Source organism: Blastomyces gilchristii (genome assembly GCF_000003855.2).
Source record: "Blastomyces gilchristii SLH14081 genomic scaffold supercont1.1, whole genome shotgun sequence".
Classification (NCBI taxonomy): Eukaryota; Fungi; Ascomycota; class Eurotiomycetes; order Onygenales; family Ajellomycetaceae; genus Blastomyces; species Blastomyces gilchristii.
Window position 1 is genome coordinate 681,283 of NW_003101682.1, and position 22,673 is coordinate 703,955.

Here is a 22,673-nt window from a genome sequence, read left to right on the forward strand (position 1 = left end):
ATCATTTAACTAACCCTTTCATTCATGTCTATCCATGGCTTGGGACTCAGCGGAGTAAGCTGTGTTCTCATGGAAATTGTCAAAGGGGTTCGTTCGCTGTGTCAATTTTTTTATTTTTTTATTTTATATACATATAGATATATATATATACATATATTTCCTCTTTTACTACGAACCCAATTCATTGAGAGCTGAGCGCACAGTTACCCTGTTTTTCTTTTCCATCTCCAGCCATACCTTATCCCGGGTTTCTAAATATATGTCCTTTCGTTATGTAGCATAAGAAAGCACCCAGAGGCCCCCCCAGGCGATATTTTCGAACCACGCGACTCTCCACGAGTGCCTCCAGAGTGCCCATTATTACCTTCTCAGTGGCTGCAACGAGGCAGTATATCGTAACGGGGATAAATCCCATGTCTACTGTATTCTATATCTCATCTCATCTCGTCTCATCCCATCAGTCCGTCTTGATTTTTCCTGTCGCAAGAATACTAATACATCCCTCAACCATCCGCCCCGTTTACATCTCCCCACACTGCGCAATAACCACATCCTGATTCGGTTTATCTCTCGTCGTCCGCGTATTCTCAATCATACGAACGATATCCATGCCGTCAAGTACCTGGCCAAAAACGACATGCTTGTTGTTCAGGAAAGGTGTGGCGGTTGTCGTGATGAAGAATTGGCTACCATTAGTGTTTGGGCCGGAGTTCTACGTTGACAAATAGTTAGAAGAGACAAGAAAAAAGAGGCGATGTTACCCTAGTAGTTCGATTGGGTTTTGGTACCAGCGGAATGGCGCCTTTCTGGACTTGTATATGCACATGTAGTGTACATGTACTCTAGGTATATATATTTTGAAAGGGGGAAGTAGGGGGGGAAGAAAAGAGTAGCTGTGTGACTGACTTACAGCCATGCTCAAAAGACCCGGGCCATCGTGTGTCAGGTTAAAGTTTTCGTCGGCAAACTTGCTCGTGCCATATATGGTTGTGCTGCCGGTACCATCGCCGTTAATGAAATCGCCACCTTGGATCATAAAATCTTTGATCTGTTTGGAGGTCATCGGTTAGACACGCACGAGTTAAAAATAATGAAAGCTGAACGAGCAAAAGTCAAACATAATCCAGGTTATTTAGGGAGCTCGTCGCGGAGGCATGAGATGAGGTGAGAAAGAAAAGTCTGAAAGTAAGGCCAGAAACATCGGCTGAAAGGGATTCCATACCACTCGGTGAAATTTGGAGCCCTTGTAACCCTGTGGTCGGCCTCGGGGATTTTTGCTCTCACCCGTGCAGAACTGGCGGAAGTTCTCTGCCGTCTTGGGCGTGACATCTGCAAAGAGCTCCATCTTGATTCGGCCCAATGGTTCTCCTAGAGGCAAGCGGTTAGCATCAATTTTTATATAAAGGTTGAACGAAGTGTCCATGCAAGAAGGTTGGTTCGCGTATAGTGCTGGTGGTGAAGCATTGATACTCGTAGAAATGTAATGTAACACCCACCAGCAGCACTGATTTCTCCCCCTTTGCTTTTTCGTCTTCATGGGGCACGTGTGTAACGGAAGGAAGAAGAAGAAAAGAAATATCATCAAACCTCTTATGCAAGGTAATCTATACACATACCTCCAAGCGTCATATCAAAGAAGACCACGGGATTCGTGGGGTTGCGGGGCGTGAGGGCCGTCATATGGGTGATCTGATGTGTCAGTAGCTGGGCCCGCAAGTTTAAAACAAAGCGTGTGGGGTTTGTCTGTTATTATTATTATTATTATTGTTGTTATTGTTTACTTGTCTCCGGATATGGAGCGGTAGTACGGAGTAGTAGACCTGGATTGGTGTTGAAAGATCGCGGCTACGCGGTAACTTAGACGCGTAAGCGCAATTATTTAGCGCCTAGCTATGTGAAGCGCCTCGGCAATAATTCGGGATTTGCCACTCTCAATGATGTTTATTCTGCGGCATCGTTAACGACCGCTAGATGGCTGTCATAGTCTCCAACTTCACTACTGTTCTGGTTCTTCTTTGGGAGAAACACAGCTCTGGGTGGAGGAGAATGTTATTGAAAACAGTCGCCTTGTCCGAGTTTAGACCAGTAACAATGATATGTGGAAACTCATGTACAGTACAGTACAGTGCCTACAGAAGACTTGTATCTTCGTTCCATGAATTGATAAGGTCTCCACTCCAAGCTCATCAAATGGTTCTTCGCTATCGCTAGCGCCGGAGCCGTGGATCTATTTTGTCTCTCGCTATTACATTTCAGATGTTATCGACATACATAACTCTCGCTACGTTAGATGAACTCGAAAATTGGAGGTGGAGATGGAAACGTCCAATAGGACGATGTACATTCGCTTGAGGAAGGAGTCAGAGGATAAAGGCGAGCACGCCCTTATCGTCACTACCACATTCACGTCGCTGGCAGCATCATTGGTAGCCGCTCGTTTTTATACATGGGGTCTGTTGGTTAAAAAGATCGGTTCTGATGACTGGACGTGCCTAGTATCGTATCTCTGGTATGTTTAATGAGTCGATCCAGGTCGAAGTTGGGATGGACAAAAGAACTCGCTGACCACCGCAACCAGATACTCTCCATTGTATTCATGGGACTGCTCATTGGTGGTATGGTATGCAACCGAAAACTCCTTGAACGTGGCACATTTCCGTTCATCCCCGGCGAAGGAGACTTTGGATATTGGAAGGAAAACGCTAACGAACAAGTAGAACGGAAATCCGCACCTGGTGGTAGTAAGACTGAAATTTTGTTTGATACGATCAAGAAAAAAGTGATAGTAAGTCTCAAAGGTGATAACGTTTGGCGTCTTTTTCGCATGAGGTAACTGATTTTAATTCTGCAGCTCCTTTGTGCCTCTGTCCCAGTGCATAGTGCTAGTCTCTTCTGCAACAAAGCCTCGATCAGCCTGCAGTACCACAGAAGCTTCCCGGGGAGTCGAATACGTATAGCATGCTATGGCGCCCTCGCTTTCTTAACACTATACGGCCTCTGGGTGGTTATCGGGTCGTTTCTCATCTGCGTCCCCAGTGAAACGTTTCTGGGATGACACGGGATGACACGGTAGAACGCAGCTGCATGAGTCGGGATGCACTCTGGCTCTCCACTGCAATTGTGCACATCGTCACGGATATCATTCTGCTTGCGATCCCCATGCCGATTCCCATCAGGCTGAATCTTCATAAAAGGAAGAGAATCGGCCTCGTATTGGTTTCGCTCTTGGAGGATCGTAGGTTCGCCTTCTCTTCGTTTTCACCAATGTCCGCCGAAATATATTCCTGGCTCAGACAGCTAATTCAGCTCTCAATATGTGTTTGTATCACAAGTGGTCTTCGTCTTGAGAGCGTACGTCAGGTTGCGACCTTGGCTGACATGGTCTCCGTATATATTGTACTCGTAGAGTTGACCACATTCCACTGGTTCCCGCAAGCTAATCCCAATAAGATTCAGAAAGCAATGACGCGGCGGCCTCCTGGTCAGCTGTCAAATGCGATGTCGCGAGAATATGTTGCTCTCTTCCCACCCTACGGACGCTTATAACCCGAATGTTCCCAAACATATTTTCGAAGAGCAACCGTGCTTATGGAGGCGGCTCCAAAGGGAATTCCTGGTGTTTACCAAGATGGTTCGGGTCCCAGGGGTCTCGAGGAGCAATCGACCAGGAACATGATATGCAACCTTCCCAGAAAAAGCCGAGGGATGTAGAGGATTGTGGAGATTCAGGCAGGGGTGCGGATGGGGTCAGAGCAATCGAATCGATTTCACAGCGGCCCCTGTATATGACATAGAGGCAGGCTGCCGAACTGAACTAGTTTCGTTCACTCGATTCCTGGGGGGGGGTGAAATTTGGATTTTGCACATGCCAGCGTAGAGAATAGATATTAATTAAAATGACATGCGCACTGCTCTCTCCCACAATTGAGTCACAGAAATTACCACCTAGGCTATGAAAGATCAGGCAGGGGCTTTGGAACCGGAAGTTGCAAGTCATAATCCTCAGCATCCATATCATCTTTGTAACACAGACAACTCCTATATCAGCAAATCGTAGCCAGCTGCATCAACCTTCGGCGTGGACATCTGCAGTGCCGCTTGGCTTCCTTGGCAATCTCGTCGTTTCAAGTATTGTGTCTACTGCGTAGTACCTGCATGAAACGTAACTATGGGCCCGATGCTGCCCCATAAGGGTGCACGCTCGATATTCCTCCTTTGATGTAGTGTAGTGGAGACTGCGTAGGATGCTAAACAAAAGCAGCGTGTTGTCAGCTAACATCCCGAGCAGCTAGCTAGTGCTAAAAAGGATTAGTTTCGCAGGAACCGGCAGATGCATTTGTGGTTGCCATTATGACTATTATTATCAAATTTTTCGTCCAAGAGGGCTTGCGAGGACTCGCCGAGAAGGCAAATTTCAGAGCACATCTCATTCAATCATAACAAGGAAAGATGATTGAATATTGAAAGACACAGACAGTATCCGTAGTCGATTACCTGTTCCCAGTTATCATGCTCGTCAACACCATGGCTCTCTAGCCTCTAGAACGGGGCTATTCCCTGAAACTAGTGAGTTCTGTCGCCGCAGCACACACCGTAATTCAGCAGATTCGAGGAATAAAGAACGCAGAGATTTTGAGGCGGGTAAAGCAATAGTAGCAATAATTCTATAGTTATCATATATGTCATTATGCATGCAGTGGATTTTTCCAAGGCCCATTGTTTGTTATGAATCATCCCACAGTGGCGCTGATATTGGTGTATTCTTATTTATTAGACCGTCGAGGAGGCTAGGTCTGTTCAGATCCAAATTAGGACTAGCGCGCTAGTGCCGTTCCAACGCCTCACTCACCACCGACCCGACCTGACCAGTTTGCTATCTCCATTCCCCGTTCTGCCCGTCCTACTCCGCAGTCATCTCCATCACCCGCGCAAGGAGTTATGGCCTTGGTCGGGTCGCTGCTGATTCTACCGTTTCTGTGAGCTGTGGCCTGTGGCAATAACCGCCACGACCCCTGCGCCCTGGTGGAGTGGTTTTGAACTGCCTTTCTTCGAACCGTGACGGAGGTTTTATCGATTTTGATCCCATTCCGCTCGATCTCCTTGTTATAATCTGTTCAATTACTCCGTATTGATTACCCATTTGCTAAATATCTCGTGTTCGATTACGTTTCGTGGGCAGTGGTATATGCCGGAACTCATATCACTTCGCCAGAACGACGCCCTCTGCCTCAGCGGGACCCTTCACCGCATCCGCCACACCTACCTCGAATCCTCGATCCTTCTTGATTATCAACCCGAACCTACATCTGCCACACGGGATTCGCTGCCCCTTATATAGCTTTGTATGAACAGAGGGCGCCAGGGTGCAATGTGGCCGCCCAGTGACCCCTCATCGCCTCTATTTCCACATCTCGAACCAGTCATTCTTGACGGCGACATGGAAAATCCCTATGTTGATGGGAATATGAAATGTTTTGATCCTGCTGTATTACAATCATCAGGGACAAATGGGGGAGATGGTTTCGATGATATCTTCCTACGGCCTTCGACAGCCACTCAAGAATCCAACTCAACGTCATGCTTGTCGCCAGCTAGGTTAATGAAAGCAGGACATCAACCCTCCACGGCAAATTTTGCAGAAACCCATTCACCATTATCCGATACCCGCTCCGATTCTCCTCAAGCTTCGAGCCATAGCTCGTCAGCCGACTCGCCTCTTGGACATTTGCGGACCGGTTCTCTGGCGTCTAACAATTCTGCTGTGTTTAGCCAGCACAGCGGGGCAGGAGAACGCTTCTCTACTCCTGGGTGGCCGAGCTTGGACGACTTCACTGTGGGGGACTCGCCTTTGTTTGGGCAAACTAACGACACCCCATCATTTAATGGCGATTATATACTGGATACCGACCTGGAAACGAGCAATAAGGCTATGAGTTCTGCATTCGACTTTGATAGTGCCGCCAGCAGTCCCAGCCCTCTTAAGATGGAGATTGCTCCAGAAACTAATCTTAAATCTCAACGACCCAAAAAGGTATTTCGAGGCCCATCAAACACAATAAATCAAGTCATTGAATCCAATTCACCACCGTCCGTAAGTGGAGCAATTTCCCTTTCGTTTATGAAGCCAAGCTATTGACATCCTTCACACCAGAATTTCCCTCCTACCTCAGCCAACCCTTTCTACTTCCGTGGCTCATCAGATGCGTCGAAACCCTCAGTATTCTACAACAAAAACCAATCCGGTACGAACCAGTGGGACCGTCGATCGTCAGGTTCAGAACTAGAGGAGACTTTTGGAAGCATTAACATGAGCGGCACCGCCTCTCCTCTAAGCTCTACACTCTCGCCAAGTCTAAATTTCGGAGTGAATGCACTTAGCTTCGATCCGATGACACAACCTTCCGTTCCCCAAGTACCCACCAACGGTGACGCTGCATCGTTCCCTACGACCTTGAGTCAGCACAACTACCGTCAGCCACAGTTGATTGTTCACCCAACGTCTTTGAAGTCGCGAGTGGAAACTCAAATTCCGATTAAGCTTACGCTATGCCCGTTGCCGCCCGGTATTAAAAAGCTGCGACTCCCAAGCCATGCCATCTCCAAGCCAAAATTCCTCGCCAAACCTTCCTCTGGCCCTTCGCCAGAGATCCTTGAACTTCGTACGAACGTAGTCTGTACCAGTGCTATGCAGGATAAGAAGAAACTGGAACGAGCATATGCAAGAGCACGAGGGGAAGAACCTCAAAATACTCCTGCAGAGTCAGACTCTAAGAAAGAAGGGGAAGCTAAGGAGGAGACCCCGCTAGAGGGGGGAGATGTCAAGATATGCTCTGGGTGTATTCAAAGAGAACGAAAGCGGGCCTCGCGCAAAAAGCAAAGGAAGCCTGAAGAGGACGAATTGTTCCAACGGGACGAAGATAAACGAGTTATTGTGTTCAACACAACGCAACTGAAAGATTGGGTAGAACCCGCCAGAACCGTGGCAGGGAGTACTGAATCTCCTGCTGCAATTACCCCTCTCGGTGCGATGCAGGTCGAGCTGCCTATGCGAATTGCCTGTTATTGCCGACACCAGAATGAGAAGCTCGGATTTCAGTAAGTATCATTTCAGTCTACTTGACTAGGCATTGCTAATAGATGAATTGCAGGGTGATTTTTACGATCAAAGATCACCTCGGCAACACCGTCTCTCAAGCGATAACGAACTCCATTATGATCACAGACGACCATAAAACCCACGCACCTGCAAATTCCGTTCCACAGAATTCTACGCTTCTCGGGGGACATCAACTTCCTGGTGCTGGAGTCTTCCCTGCCAGCGCCAACCCGAACATGGCCGCCTCATTGGTAGCTCAACCCCCTTTCCGGCTATCTCATTCAGCGACAGATTTGCAAGCACTACGAAAGAACCAATTCCCGGTTTCTCGGGAACCCTCCAGCACAACCCAAAAGATGCAATCCAACACCCCTGCTGTGTTCCCACCTCGAAACCTTTCGAGACAAGCTTCGCCGACCGACTTCCAAGGTCCCTCCAGCAAGCGACGTAAACAGAGTGGTTCGGGTAAACTCCCTGTTGGGTTGACAATGACAAAAGTAGAGAGCTCTCGCAACGCAGTTGCGGCCGCAAACCCTGCTTTAAATAAGCAGAGCTCTCAAACGTCTAGAAAACAACCATTCAATGGACAAGCTGAGAGACCGTTTGTGATACCTGCCTCGATGACCCCGCAATTCGGAAACGGTCCACCCACGCCAAACAACAACGATATGGCCTTTTTCAGCCCCATCGATCGGCCCAGATCATCTGAAAACCCTCCCCAGCAACAGTTGATATCTGCCCCAAATTCAGCCCAAACAAGTCGGCCCGGAAGCCCAGGCCCCGGTAACCACTTCCAGAGTCCTACAAACCCCCCGGCCGGTCCTGTTATGTCGAGCCAGTTGTGGGGTATTCCTCCACCCAATCCTCCAAATCGACTACCCACCATGATCCACAAACTTGTCCCCTCCGAAGGCTCAACCACGGGCGGAAGTGAGGTAACACTGCTAGGTAGCGGGTTCTATCCAGGAATGGAAGTTGTATTTGGCGATACGCTAGCGACAACAACCACATTTTGGGGAGATAAATGCTTGAATTGTCTTACTCCTCCTGCATTGCAGCCTGGCACTGTACCTGTTGTTTTCAAACATGAACACCCAACTTTTGGACAGGTCCAGCCATCGACTCAACCCATAATTCCGAAGCAACCGATATTCTTCCGCTACGTGGATGATCGAGAGCTTCAGATGTACCGCGTCGCACTTGGCATTCTGGGCCAGAAGCTGAGAAATCCTGCAGACGCGTTTCAGACCGCTCAGCAAATCATGGGCGGAGGATCAAGCAATATGTGGAACTTGCAGGGTAATTACCAAGGCAATGGACACCAAGGTCATGGAAACCAGAATTCACAGGAAACCATTAATGATTTAGATGCGAAGATGCTTGTTTATCTTGAGTTTATGGATTTGGATGACAGTCCTAGGTCACCACGCTTTAATCGCCGGTCTCCTTCTGGACAGACCCTTCTTCACTATGCAGCTTCACTTGGGTTAACTAGATTTGTTGCTGGACTGCTTGCCAGGGGTGCGAATCCGAATGTACAAGATAATAATGGCAACTCGCCCCTGCATTTGGCGGCTTTGAGTGGCCATACTCACATTGTCCATCGTCTACGCTTGGCTGACGCAAACGCGGCTGCTACGAACTTGCGCGACTTCACACCGGCTGATCTTGCAACCTCATTAGAAACGCATCAAGCAGTCCTTGTACCTGCTCGACACTACCGATCGCGTAGTGTCGGTTCAACTCGGTCGTTGCGCCGTCGCCCAAGTACTGCATCACTTGACATGTCCTGGGAAATTTCATCCGGCGGTTCCGAAAATATTGTGGTGGATTCATCGGATGATTCATCGGATGAAAGTGAAGAACCCGACGCTTCAGGGGAAGCTTCTGACACTGCCTTCTACTACCCACCATCCCGACGAGCGAGTACTCGCCAGGACAGCAATGCTGGCTTCTACTTTTCCCGTTCTCACGAATCTAGCTCTCAACCTAGCGGTGGACTACCACCAGCTGATGGAGAAATCGAGGTTGCAGATGAGAGTAATGTGTCGTCACCTGCAAGGCTTATGGCCTGGCGCAACCAACTCGCGGCTCAAATCAACCAATTCCAGCAGAGTGTCAATTGGACTTTTCCCAACCTTCCAGCTCTACCTCCGATGCCGACGCTTCCAGATTATCAAACATATCCTATGATGCGGCGGATTACATCCCTCGTCCCGCAGCGGCCAACTACGTCATGGTCTACAACTGTGGTTAAGGATAGCTGGGACCGCTTAACTGGCAACTCCTCCCCGCCAGCCTACGAGGATTTGTATCCAGTTGATGAAGCGGAGGAGGATTATGAACTCAAGAAATCGTTAATGGTCCAGGCTGCAAGGGACGCGGCACTCGATCGGCACTTCGAAACGTTTTCGGAAGGCGAGGCGTCATCCTCTAGCTCCGTCTCGATCCCCAAAGAGATTGGAGATGTCAGAATCGGACGTGCAAATATTCCTCGTGAGCAACAAGAGCAGCTGCGGCAGGCTCATGCTCGCAAGATGAAGAGGATCCGCAGCGATCGAAACCTCTTTTTCATCTGGGTAAGTGGCATATACTCAACTTCTCTATTAAGTTTTTGCACACCGCACAAATACTAATATTTCTTTGGCACAGATTCCGCTTCTTGTTGTCATTGCTATTGCAATGTTGCAGAACCTTGTGCCCGATATTTGGCGCGGCATTTCTCAAGGCTATCAATTTTTCAAAGCACGGAGCCGGCCTCGAGCTCAAGAGTCCCATATGGTTCCCAACTAATATGGCTCTGCTACACTTCTGATATTGGATGGCATGCCCTGGTAGATGTTTTTTGGAATATGAGCCTTCTGTCTTGTTTGTTTCCCTCGTTGCTATAGCTGGATAGTGTCTGCTGCATGGAGTTAATATGCCTTTTTATGTAACATTGAAAGACATTTCGATCATTGCTCGAGTCATTCATTACCTTTTTTCTATGCCCTTCATTCCATAAACGTCGATTATGATGGGTTCTTTTTTCTTCGTTCTCTGATATTTTCTCTATATACATAGGTAGATAGATATCTAATTCCAACTTTTATATTGAATTGAATCGTTTCCCCACGCACTTGCAGTATATTTGGTCGAAGGTCTTGTAGATAAGTGGATAGAAGGAAGGCTGTCAGTTACGCTTTAAAGGCGAAATACCAATATGTACCCGTTAGATGCTCTTATGGTTGGATATCAGTGGAGAAAAGCGGTATAGTGCACATATTGATGTACTGATTCTTGGAGAAGAAAGGTAGCTAGAATAGCTAAGATGAGATGAACTATATCTCTCTATTTATTATAGGAAAACCAACTTTTCCATGTAAAAAACACTGTAATGTGACAAAATATGTAGTGATGCCTGCCAAGTGGCATTGTCCTAGCAATTGCTTCATATGGAATATAATGTAGCTAGCTCCTCTGATAATGAATAGAAGATTAATCATTTCACAAAATATTTGAATGCTCAGCTCTGCTTTCAGCTTATACAGCTCAGATCAATCTTCAAATCTTCATTCTTTTTTTCATTCTACTCTTTTCATACATTCTTTACAGTATTTACATTTCTTATACTCTTCTCTATGTTTGTTTTTGATCTCTGTGTTAACTGGCTCTGCAGCCTGTACAGCTCTGATTAATCTGATAATGGTGATAGGGGTGATACGGGGTGGAAGGGGGTGGTAGGGGCGGTAGACGTGGGGGTGGAAGGGGTGGTAAGGGGGGGTTAGGGGTAGAGGGTGGAAGTGATAGGGGGGGCTGCGGGGCGGTGGTAAAAGGGGTAGGGGGTGGAAGGGGTGGAAGTGGTAGGGGGGGCTGCGCAAGCAGCAAAGCGAGCGTAAGCGAGCGTTTGATGCTTGTTTAAGTTACTAGTTAACTAAGTTAACCTAGTCCCATACAACACCAAGTTGGCCTAAGTTAAAGCGGCAACTAATCATGCCAAGATAAGTACTGGCGAGCGTCCTCCAGCGCAATGCAATTCAAGGATCTTCACACTGCCATGCGCGAGCTGCAACTGCAAGACTGCATATTCTCCTGTTGATAAATACAAAGGAGTGATCGTGATGGGTACATACATACTATGATTACCTTCTGCCCATTTAAATTTCGGACGTCATGGACGCCAACCCTCGCGCAAGCTCCAACGTAACCGGTTCGTGGTGCCGTCCCTCATTATCCCTTCCTGGAATGCTCCCCCGAACGAATTAACTGAAAACATAGCCTTTAGTTGAATACACCGATCCTTCCGGGCTCTTCCCTTCGATCAAATCCCTTATCCTTGAAGCGCTTCCCCTCCGGAACCTTCACTGGAAGTCCCCCACTCGCCCACTTCGGTCCATCGACTCCCTCCACGTGGACCTTGTCCCCGCAAAGAGCTTAGACGAGGAGCGGAGACGACTCAGTGATGGAGCTAGCAGTGTAGTTCCCCGCAGAAGACATCAGATACCAGGTCTTCGCCAAACGCCATATTTGAAAATATACCTGCTCTCTTGCGACGATAATGATACCTACAAGTCCACTACAAGGAAGGCTGTCCGGGAATGGATCAAGACTCACGGCACGTCCCCGCAAAGTAGTAGTTCGGGTGGTTCACAGGATAATCATGATGCATTTGAGTGGCTTATAATACACGTCGTTTCCGGCCCTGCAGAGGTGGCTGAGAAACCTGGGACAGGATCGAAATGGCCTGGCAGAGGATCTACTACGGTGCAAGAAAAAGTAAAAGCTGACTTCGGTGGATCGTCGAAGTCGTCTATTGACCGTGTGGTACAGTTGCGCATCTCCAAGTCAGAGTTGGATAAGCGACCCCCAGAACTTGCTGCTCAGCTCGAGGACCTGGTTGCGAAATTGAAATCTTCTATCCTCACATCTTTTGATCATCGCGTCAGTCAATATGAAGAAGATATTCGGCACAAGGACTCGCAAAGAAGCCTGCCTGGATGGAATTTCTGCACATTCTTTATTTTAAAGGAGGGGCTTGCGCGCGGGTTTGAACATGTTGGTTTATACGAAGATGCGTTAGTTGGATATGATGAGCTTGCTGTTGGACTGGATGCGGCCCTTCGTGACCAGCTTGTTGCTAAAGGTGACCAACACGGCGGGACATTTCTCAGTTGCACCAAGGATTTGAGGATGAAAGCTGAGAAGGCTCTTGGTTTAATACCTGGGGAGGATGATGAGGGCGAATGGAAACACTATGACGATTCACACGAAGATGACAGCGAGGACAGCGATGCAACTGATGATTTTCCCTACATTGCCCTGAATGAAGAGCTGTTTCCTCTGGATCCAAACAAGAAGCCATACCGGGAAATGATCCTTGCCAATAATATTTCGGTCTTCGATTTTCGAGTGTACATTTTCGCTCGACAGATGATGTTGCTGCTAAAAGCTGCTAGAGCCCCTTCAATACAGAGTGGGAGCAGTCAAACTACCGGAAAACCAGCCAAGGAAGCTGTGAATTTAACACTGCTTGCGGAAATATGTGAACGGGCAAGTGAGTTTATTAGTATTGGGTCACGAACATTGCGACACGATTTGTATGCTGGCCTGGACGAGTTGGAACATGAATGCGACGAATCCAGTGTCGTGGACATCCTTAACAACATAGTATATTCGTGGACATATTCTGCAATTTCTCAGGTACTAATCCAAACCGCTACGGACTCCCTTGACATCCCAAAGGCTTCCCTTCGAAATACACGGGATCTAGTGAATGCGTCCGTACTGGCAAACTTTGTTGCAGAGTCCCGACCAGGCGTCCCGAAACGGTCAAGTTCGCTAACCGCCAATACTCTTATCAGTAGTCGACCTACTAGCCTGGACATCATGTCCCCGGGAGTTTATAGCGGAGCCCAGCCTAGAGCCCCGCTTGCTTCCCTAAAATCGGACGGTTCAGTCCAACAGAGGACTGGGCAATCCGAGCTTGCATCTTCCCGCGGCGACCTATTCCTCTATGCGCGCCGGACCTTGGAAAACATTGCCCAACGGCGAGGTTGGTCGAAGAAGTGGCGGGATCTGGGGTTGCTCTTTGATGAACATAATGCGCCTATAATGGGACTGAAGGACGTAGCTTTAGATGAGGATGGAGAAACACAAGACTCTACAACCACGGAGCAGAAAGTTGTACCGGTACTACGAGCGATCGAAAATCCATCAATGATGAGAGCTTGTAGATCTGAAAAACATTTTGGCTCCATATACGAAGGATTAACCGATCAGATATTCCGCCATTACCTTGCAGCAAATAGAACTAGATCTGCTGAGATGGCGATGGCCGATATTGCAGTCCTGAGGTACCGCGCAGGCGACTATGCTACGGCGGCCTCATTCTTCCATCAAATGGCTCCCTTCTACGCTAGTTGCCGTTGGGGTGTTTTGGAAGGGGTAATGCTTGAATTGTACGGAAGATGCCTAAAGCATCTGGGACGTAAAGATGACTATGTCAGAGTCCTACTTAAGCTACTTGGAAATTATGCCGGGGTCGCGCAGTCCGGACGGAAGACAGGGGCTCCTCAGGGCAAAAGAATAAGTTCGGCTGCACCCTCATCATTCTCACCAGTTGCCCGGACTTTGGCTTCAAGCTATGTCGATGACCTATTTGAGGTATCTCAGAGTCTTCCCACGGAATTTTCCGTACCTCTCAATGAATTTTTCGGTGGCATAGATATCAGCCCGACAATTCATCATTTTGAGGATAAGGATGGGATTCTCGTTGAACTTTCCCTTAGGTTTCTTCTTGGAAGTAGCATCGATGTTGACAATGTGAAGATGCGACTTGTTAACTCTGCAGGTGTTCATAACAGCGAAATCTGGTTGGAAAATGTGGACGATGTGGTTGTCAAGTCGACTACGTCGAGAATCCTTCTACACTCTTTTGTAAGTTCCTAGCCGTGTCCTTTCTACAATTACTTATTTATATATTTATCTAACCGTAAAAACACACTTCAGGTTTCGGTGCATGGAAAATATCTAGTCGATCGAATTGAGGTACGAGTCGGAAATTTCGTGTTTGTCCAACACCATGGGTTACCGCCACAATTCCGGCCAGGATTACGGGAACCTGACGCGGATGAATCTGACGAAGAAGATGAGCGCCCATTTGTTTTCTGCTACCCTCCTGCCAAGGGGCTTCAGGCAAAGATTTCCCCGCCGTATCGCATAAACCTGAGCGACCTACGAACGATAGAAATCGAGCTAAAAAGTGGCTGGAACAATATTCTCAAAGGTGTTCTGCGAGTAAAACCTGCAACTGCTGGACTCAGGCTCCGAATTACAGAAGCCAACATTGTGGATGGCCCTATAAAATTGGCAGAGAATGCAGAATCTGGCCAAATTGACTTTACAGACTTCGGGCCCAATTCATCCGCCAGATTGAGTATTCCCTACACCCTCGAGGATGATCAAACGTCCTTGTCTGCGCGTCTGGAAGTCATTTATGAGACGCCCGAGGGTCAATTCTCTTACTTCTCTTCGACCTCAATAGTATCGATGTTGCCAGTTAGCGTCAACGTTCAAGATATGTTCAAGGACGACTCGCTGATGTCGAGATTCACAATCAGCCCAGCAATGGTGACCCCTCTCCGGATACTGAACTGCGAGATTCCCAGTTCAGAGGTATATGAGGTGCAATCTAGTATTCATCGTTGGGAGGTCCTTGATGTTTTCCCTCGCCAGCCGGCGTCGTTGCTTTACAAAATAACTCCTCGTGAAGATAAGCCACTGCAAGCCGATGCCTCAAAACGGTCCCTTGCATTGACAATCGATTTTGCCTGTCTTGATGAGGAGTGCCTTCACGCCATTGAGGACCGGTTTGTCCGGGATATTGGCTCAAGTAAATTTGAGCAACTAGCCCGACTCCTGACCCCTCGCCTTCTTGACGCATTTCCGCTCTGCGTGGACTGCCAACGATCTCGAGACTATTAGTCTAATCAGGGAGATCGATATGTTGCCATATGAGCGTGTCCAGTGGGAAGCCGTAACCAACTCATTGAGCGGGAATTTCGGAAAGGAAGTTGTCTCGTGGCTTAAGGAATGGCACATGGTAGGTTTTCTTAAGAACAGTCCAATCCTAACGTGTCACACTTGATGCGCGATTTAATGGGAGCTGCCGCGTGATGATGATCCTTTGCTTACAAAAAAAACCCAACGACAGCAAAATCCCACCTTACCGCTCCCTCACAATAGCAACGGAACCACCACCACTACCACCACGATTCCTAACCGCCAAATAATCATTCCGGTCGACATCCCCGAGGTTCAAATCGTCCACACCGCAAACCTCACCGTCGCCCAGCCAAACCACCTCACCCACGCGACCGTTGGCGAGATGATCCCCGCCACCTTAGCCATCCACCATACACGGCGCTGGTGCCCCCCGCAGCACCGGGAGCCAGAATCAAGCCTAGAATTCTCCTACGAGCTCCTCGTGAACCCGGACATATGGCTCGTGGGAGGGCGGCGACGGGGCAATTTTACCGCCACAGAAGGCGAGCGCCGCACCTTCACCGTCATGCTCCTCCCGCAGCGACCGGGCCATCTACTACTGCCCGGGCTGGAGGTTAAGACGTTTGTCACGCAGGCGCCGGCGGGTGGCGAGGCGGAGCTGGTCTCGGGTGCTGTGCAGCGGCGAGTGGTGCCGTGCGAAGTTGATTATCAGAACCATGCGGAGACGGTGCTTGTGTCGCCTAATTTGCGGAAGACGACGGTTAACTTGGATGTTTCTGGTGGTACGGGTGCTGGTGTTGGTGGTAGTAGTGGTAGTAGTAGTGGGAGTTGGCTGGTTGAGTCTGAGCGGAGGGTTGAGGTTACTGGATAGAACGCGTGCGGCGCTTCGCTCTAATTTGTCTTTTATCTTATAACCTACCTTCATACTTCTGTCATGTTCTGCTTTGTATATGGTTTGGTTCTGCTTGTTTTATTTTTGTTAACAGATACCAATTCTAGAATGCATTGGCAAGGCCAGGCGCGCGCAGATACAAGCTTCCTCGTTATCTAATTTCTTATTTTCACCCCCTTCATTCTCCCAGCATCCGGCCAATCCGATGGTGGTTTCTATCAACCATTCTAAGTCGCACGCGCACACGGTAAGGTCATGGAATAATGTACTCTCGTGGAAGAGAAGGAGTCAAGGACTAAGTGGCCACATCAGCCCCAGTTCCTTCTAGGTGTAATCCTTAGTGATAACCCTCTCCTTTTTTCCTAACTGTTATACAGAGTAGTTAGTATAACTGCGTATGTACGCTTACTGTTAATTTTTCTATTTATTACCATCAAATTTCTCTGTCATCTATTTAAGCTTATATTTGATATCAGTATAAAAGAAAGAGAGTAAGAGATAATAAAGATAGAGCTTTGAAATCAAGATCTGTTTATGTTGGCCGCTGCGGCCGCTGCGGCTATTGGCTGTGGCGATCTCGCTAGATCACGTGACCAACCACTATATCCATATGGGAAGAACGTAGGGTTATTACACGACCGGATTATGGTTGTTTCACCATTTCAATCGGCGACACGGTTGCTGAGCTGTAAATCATAGTATAATGATGAATAAATGATGAAATCACTGTAAATAAGTGATAAACTGAAAAAATCAATTATTATATTAGTGATGTCACTGAATTCAATTTATATAATTACTAATTCTAAAAACTGTCTTATTCACTGATATTATTCTCTATTGAAAATTATAGATACTTCTATCTAAATTCTTCTGAATTAACTGAATTAAGTTTCTTTTATAGTCTTTATTTCTAGTCATGTTACTCTCATTGATCATATCACTGAACTTATAAATTAAGATTTACAGATTAGTCATGATCTGAAAGATACTATTATTAATTATCTGATATTTAAGAGTTAAGATTTCAGAGTGATTAGATACTGAGTGTTTGAAAGTCTATATAATTATTAATCTCTGAATAAATCTGAGAATTATTTCACTAACTCTAGCTTACTATTTCAGTGATTATTTCATAAGTCTGAGAACTCAGAACATCTATTGAGATCAGAAGATTAAAGAAAAAGAGAGAAAGAGAATTAACAGCAGTGATAGAGAAGTTAGTGAGAATTATAGAGAGAGAAAGAGAATTATCACTATTAATAGATTTCTTATTACTACTGCTCTTATTAACTATATTACTAAGAAGTTTAATAATTATTTTAAATTAATTTATTATTTTATATATTTTAATGAAAATATACTGTGCTTTTTCTCTGATACTGTTAATTAAGTTTATAAGATTCTTCATTACTGCTTTTTAACTCTTATAATAATTATTAATCAATTTCAAGATCTCTCACTGAATAGTAAGTTTTATATTTTTAATATTTAATTTTCTCTTTTCAATGATAATTTTCTTCTTTTTCATAGTAATTTTCTTCTTTTCAATCTTTAATTTAACTCTTTTAATATCTAACTTAATCTTCTTAATTTCAAGTTTAGCTTTTTCAGTGAGACTGATAGATATATTTAAGACTTTCAATATAATAGTTATACTCTTTATTTTTTAATTTTCTACTTTCTGCTGATATATCTTTACTTTCTTAATTTACTTAAATAAATTCTTCACTGTCTTCAGTATGACTGACTTGACTGATTTTTTCAGAGCTGTTAAGACAGTAAGATAAAACTCATAAGTTCAGATCAGATTTTCAATTTCATTATTGAATTTATCAGAGTATATCATATAATCTTTCTTTTCATAATTACAGTTTAAATATAACTTTATACTTTCTTTGACTTTGTTATAAACAGATTCAATATAACAGAGAAAAATATATAAGATGCAGTGCTTATATATTATTGACTTACTAGATTTAATAAGAGTATTCAGTCTGCTTACTATCTCTTTCTCTTATACTTTTGCTGCTGCTACACATGTATACTTAGAGATGTCTTCAGTTATTTTAATGTTATTACTGCTGCTATTATTACTGCTGTTATTACTGCTACTACTGCTACTATTACTGCTACTACTGTTACTGCTACTGTTGTTAATGTTACTATTATTAATATCACTGTTATTACTGTTACTGTTATTACTGTTACTGTTATTACTGTTACTGTTATTACTGTTACTGCTACTGTTGAATAAAATAATAGATTACTGACATTCTTGATATACTATACATATTAAATATCTTAACATTAGAACTTTTAATATTCAAAGCTTTCTATTACAACTGGTAGAATACTAATCTTACTGAAGATGAGAAGAGCTGAATAAACTGAAAAAATCAATGTTTGTGTTATAATATAATTGTGAGAAGAAGAAAGAAAGAAAGAAAGAAAAAGAAGATAATAAGTTATTCTTCTTATATATATTATTGATTTATCTTTACAGATTATCATACAATAAATGCAAATACTTTCATATTTCACTTCTGAGTGTAATTAGTGCATCTGATAAATTTCATTCATATCTTAATACTTTCTGCACAGACTATCACTGAATGAATTACAGCTATTTTGAATACAAAATCATTTCTATTAACTAGAAACAAGTGTTCAATACACTGTTAGAAATATATCTACAAAATTCAAGATTTTCTGATGCAGTGAAATCAGTAAATCCTCTGCAGCTATAACTATATAAATTACAAGATAGAGAATATAACAACTTTCTTCAGTAAATATCAAGACAGGTATATTCTAATTATGTATATTAAAGTATATATTAACTAATTTATATATAAAACTCATAGAAAACTAAATATATTAAAATATAAATAGATTGTGTTGAAAATCTCTACATCACTGATCTGTCTTTTATTGAAAGTGTCTCTGAAAATTTAATCTTTTTTCATATCTTCTTCTGTATATCTTTCATCAGATATCTCTTTTTTACTGTTAAGATATTCTGAATTGTCTCAGCAAAGTCATCTCTGATAATTTCCTGATATTCAGAAATATCATCTATCAGATCTCAGAATATCAGAATATTTTATCATTGCAGTATAACTGTGATGAAATTTTCATTTATATCAGTATTATCAAATATTTTAATCTGAGTTATAAGATTGATATATATCTCTATTTTTCAGAATCAGTTTCTAGTTTTTCAATCTGAAGTTTTTAATTCAATATCTTTAACTAATGAATATTCAACTTACATTTCATATATCATTATTCTCACTCAGAGAATTGATCAAAGTTAATGATTTTTCACACTTAGTAAAAAATCAGAAAGAACTTTTCAGCAGTAAATAAATCACAGAAGTATTCAAAGATAATTAATTCTTTATAGCAGTTATACAATCTGATTACTACTGAACTTTCTCTGCTCTTTATCTTCTCTCATTGAATATAATTCTATATTAATAAATAATTAGCTAAGTTAATTAAAAAAATTTTAATATCTTACTGAAAAGTTTCAAATTCTTCTAAGATATCTCACTAAAAAGTTGATATATTTGCTAAAATCTAATACTACTTATCTTCATTTCTTTAAGAGTTCAGAACTTTCATATTTTAATCACATTCAGTATTATTATTCTGCTGAATGAAAAGATGTATAATATTTTATTCTTTATTTTTATCACACTTATAATCATTCAATTCAAATTATCTTTGTTGAAAGAAAGAAAATATATTCATTTTATCTTCAGATACAGACACTACTCTATCAGCTGAATTTCCTTCTTATACATTTCTACATTTAGATGCTGAGTTCAGTGATGCCTTTTTAATAAACTGCTTAATATCAGTGATAAGTTTGACTTCTTCTTATCTGACTGATATTCATCATTGCTGCTATTATATTTATTCTATATTCAGATATATCAATATCAGATTTCTTTTAAAATCAGTGATTTGTCTCATTAAATCTATCAGATGAAAGAGTTCAGAGAGATCTAGTAGAGCAGAATTTATAACAATATTCATTTTCAAAATCTTGATAGAACTCTGATAAATTTGTGATATGAATAGAAATATAGTGATTTGATTCTTAATATTAAATTGATATAGATTGTCACTGATTGTGACTCTGATTAATATATCTCTTTTCAGTAATTCAATCTTATCTCTTTATTTTATCAAGACTGCTTATTCACTTCATTCATATCTTTTCAACTATGCAACTTTTTTCTACAAATCATATCAGAAAGTAAAATGTTGTATCTGTTTAATTAAAATCTGAAACACTATCTACTATTCATCTCTAGACAAGAATTCAGAGATGATCAATATCTCTCTTTCTCAGAAACTGTAAATGAAGATTTCACTGATAGTGATTCAGATATTAATACTTCTGATGAAGAAGCATTACTATTCTCAGTAAGTTTATCACTTTTAATGTCTCTATTATTATAAAAACTAACATTCTCTAAAGACAGAGTCATATAATGAGAATGCTGCTGATAATATTGAGTATATTAAGTGACTTTTGAAAGCAGCTGCTGAGAAGAATATTTCTGAAAATGATGATCAAGAGAATTCTGATGAGTCAGTTACTGATGATATTAAAATATCAGCTACTGATGCAATTACTGTTACTATTACTGATTAATTTGTTGATTCTGATTCAGCAATTGATATATCTCATAAACACAGTAACTTTGAAATGAATTTATTTATTCTGACAATGAAACTCTGAGCTGAAGAGTCAGATATTTCTCAAAAAAACTACAAATCACTACTGCAAATTCTGTATTTATTGAAGAATATATTACTAATAAGTCTGCTCTCTGAAGATCTATCAACTCTGAAAAAGTAATGCAGAGCATAATTTCTGATTTTATCAGTTAAGAAAACCTCAATTTCAATAGTATTATTAATATAAATACTAACTCTGAATTCTGCTCAGAAAAATCTCATCAAATTCTTCATAAGATTACTATACTTTTAAAATTCAATTTTCTTGATATCTACTCTTCTCAAATCCTCAACTTTTCAGTGATAAATACATATAGAAATGACAGAAATTATTAACAATCTCACAGAGTTATGACAATCTCACAGTTGAGAAAGCTCTATTAAATATTATTCTAGTGAATTCATCTGATATTTATTAATAAATAAACCTATTTTTTCTTCTGATTTTATTCAGTATCAGTGTGAGAATCTTGAATACTACTGTAAATCAGAGTTGAATGATATATCTTATATTGAAAGAGTGCATTTTATCAGACATAATCACTGATATTCAGACATGAGATCTTATATAATAGTTCTAAAAGTTCAAAAAGCTGTTCACTATACTTCACAGACTGCACAAAGATTATCATTCTTAAATTCATTATTTAGTCTCTTCAAAATAATTGCAATGAAGAATGAGATGAAATATATTTTAATTATTCAAGTTCTTAATCAACTTAATATTTATATAAATATAATATTTGAATCAGGTTCTGATCTGTTAGTATATAAGAGTTAAGATCAGTATTTTCTTTGCTGAGTCATAAGAACTAAAACTGAGATAATTGAGATATAATTATATTATAAATCTTCACTAATTCAGACTGAGTTGAAAATTGCAGCATATGAATAAGATCTTTTGAAAAGTATATTTTACTCTAATATATAAGTTATTTCTCTGTCATATTAATTATTTATTGATGAATTTAATTTATATCAGAATATATACTGAAGCTTGATGAATTTTTATTTAATTTCTGCACTGAGCACTGTTAAGCACTTAAAGCAAAACAATATCTTTATTCTAATCTTTGATTCTTATAATATTAATTTTTCTGACACAGTTACTGTATTATCACATGACTTATCTACATTGAATTGTGAGAAAGTTATGATAGATATTGATGAAAAAAAGATGAGAGTGATTGCATCTTGTATTACATTTCTTGCAGATATGCTGCAGTAAAATAGCAATGCAGAAATTAAAGAATCAACAGTAAGAAGATTATACTGAAGCTGCTTTATCAATGATAAGAATCAACTGAATCTGAACTATAATCTATATAATAACAGCTGATTTCACTATTATATATAATATCTTCAGACTAAACTGAATGATCTGCTGAATTTCATATATAGAGATTAAATGTGTCAAGAGTAAGAAATAATATTACAGACTGTATTTCTTTTTCAGATATATTTAAGTTTGAATTTGATCTCTTTTTTCTCATCTGATTTATATTATAGTGAGTTTGCTGATATATCAGAGATTTTACACTCATTGCTGATCAGTACTGTCTTATTACTGCATGATCAGCTAGAATACTTTTAAATATTATAGATATTTTCTTTTTCTCACAGTTGAAATTGTCTGCAGTTGCTGATCACTCATCTCAAGAAGTATCAGCTTTAAGAACATGCTTGAGCTTTAATTATTATATCTCTTATCTTGCAGTGTGAGCTTAAGAAGAAATAACTCAGTTCAGTGATTAAGCAGATTATTTCTGCAGCATTTTCAGCATTAAATCAATCATCTATTAATTTTATTATTCAGATATATGCAGTCATTACAAGAAATAATAGTCTATTAATATCTCAATCTCTGAGAGAAAATGATTCTGAAGTAACTTATCAAATCATACTTACAGTCTGCTGATAGCTATAATTTCTTATTAAAGTCAT

General features: G+C 42.0%; 4 protein-coding genes across 9 annotated transcripts; 3 read left to right on the forward strand and 1 right to left on the reverse strand.

The window, feature by feature from the left end:
- Nucleotides 1-72: 72 nt before the first annotated feature.
- Nucleotides 73-4,887, reverse strand: BDBG_00157 (peptidyl-prolyl cis-trans isomerase H). Of its 4 annotated transcripts, XM_031719758.1 has the most exons (5): nt 4,495-4,887; nt 1,617-4,247; nt 1,223-1,368; nt 911-1,048; nt 73-712 (listed from the first exon to the last, which is right to left on the reverse strand). In XM_031719758.1, the coding sequence occupies exons 2-5, from the start codon at nt 1,678-1,680 to the stop codon at nt 521-523; spliced, it is 540 nt and encodes a 179-aa protein (XP_031575634.1). In that variant the 5' UTR covers nt 1,681-4,247; nt 4,495-4,887; the 3' UTR covers nt 73-520. The 4 variants fall into 4 exon arrangements, with proteins under 4 accessions (XP_031575634.1, XP_002628911.1, XP_031575636.1 ...); XM_002628865.2 differs by having other exon boundaries at nt 1,617-4,736; XM_031719760.1 differs by having other exon boundaries at nt 1,588-4,736.
- Nucleotides 2,005-3,794, forward strand: BDBG_00158 (the record flags this gene model as incomplete). 2 transcript variants are annotated; one of them, XM_031719761.1, is made up of 5 exons in its annotated part: nt 2,005-2,509; nt 2,579-2,785; nt 2,852-3,042; nt 3,081-3,235; nt 3,457-3,794. In XM_031719761.1, exons 2-5 carry the CDS (start codon nt 2,597-2,599, stop codon nt 3,792-3,794), a joined length of 873 nt encoding a protein of 290 aa, XP_031575637.1. In that variant the 5' UTR covers nt 2,005-2,509; nt 2,579-2,596. The 2 variants fall into 2 exon arrangements, with proteins under 2 accessions (XP_031575637.1, XP_031575638.1); XM_031719762.1 differs by lacking the exon at nt 2,005-2,509 and having other exon boundaries at nt 2,592-2,615; nt 2,718-2,785; nt 2,874-3,042.
- On the forward strand, nt 4,371-10,430 carry BDBG_00159 (ankyrin repeat protein). The gene is made up of 4 exons (XM_031719763.1): nt 4,371-6,091; nt 6,152-7,095; nt 7,149-9,675; nt 9,749-10,430. Exons 1-4 carry the CDS (start codon nt 5,345-5,347, stop codon nt 9,887-9,889), a joined length of 4,359 nt encoding a protein of 1,452 aa, XP_031575639.1. The 5' UTR covers nt 4,371-5,344; the 3' UTR covers nt 9,890-10,430.
- Nucleotides 10,431-11,056: 626 nt separating this feature from the next.
- Nucleotides 11,057-16,480, forward strand: BDBG_00160. Of its 2 annotated transcripts, none has more exons than XM_031719764.1 (4): nt 11,057-11,285; nt 11,361-14,011; nt 14,084-15,176; nt 15,288-16,480. In XM_031719764.1, exons 1-3 carry the CDS (start codon nt 11,249-11,251, stop codon nt 15,056-15,058), a joined length of 3,663 nt encoding a protein of 1,220 aa, XP_031575640.1. In that variant the 5' UTR covers nt 11,057-11,248; the 3' UTR covers nt 15,059-15,176; nt 15,288-16,480. The 2 variants fall into 2 exon arrangements, with proteins under 2 accessions (XP_031575640.1, XP_031575641.1); XM_031719765.1 differs by having other exon boundaries at nt 11,354-14,011; nt 15,288-16,419.
- Nucleotides 16,481-22,673: the final 6,193 nt, after the last annotated feature.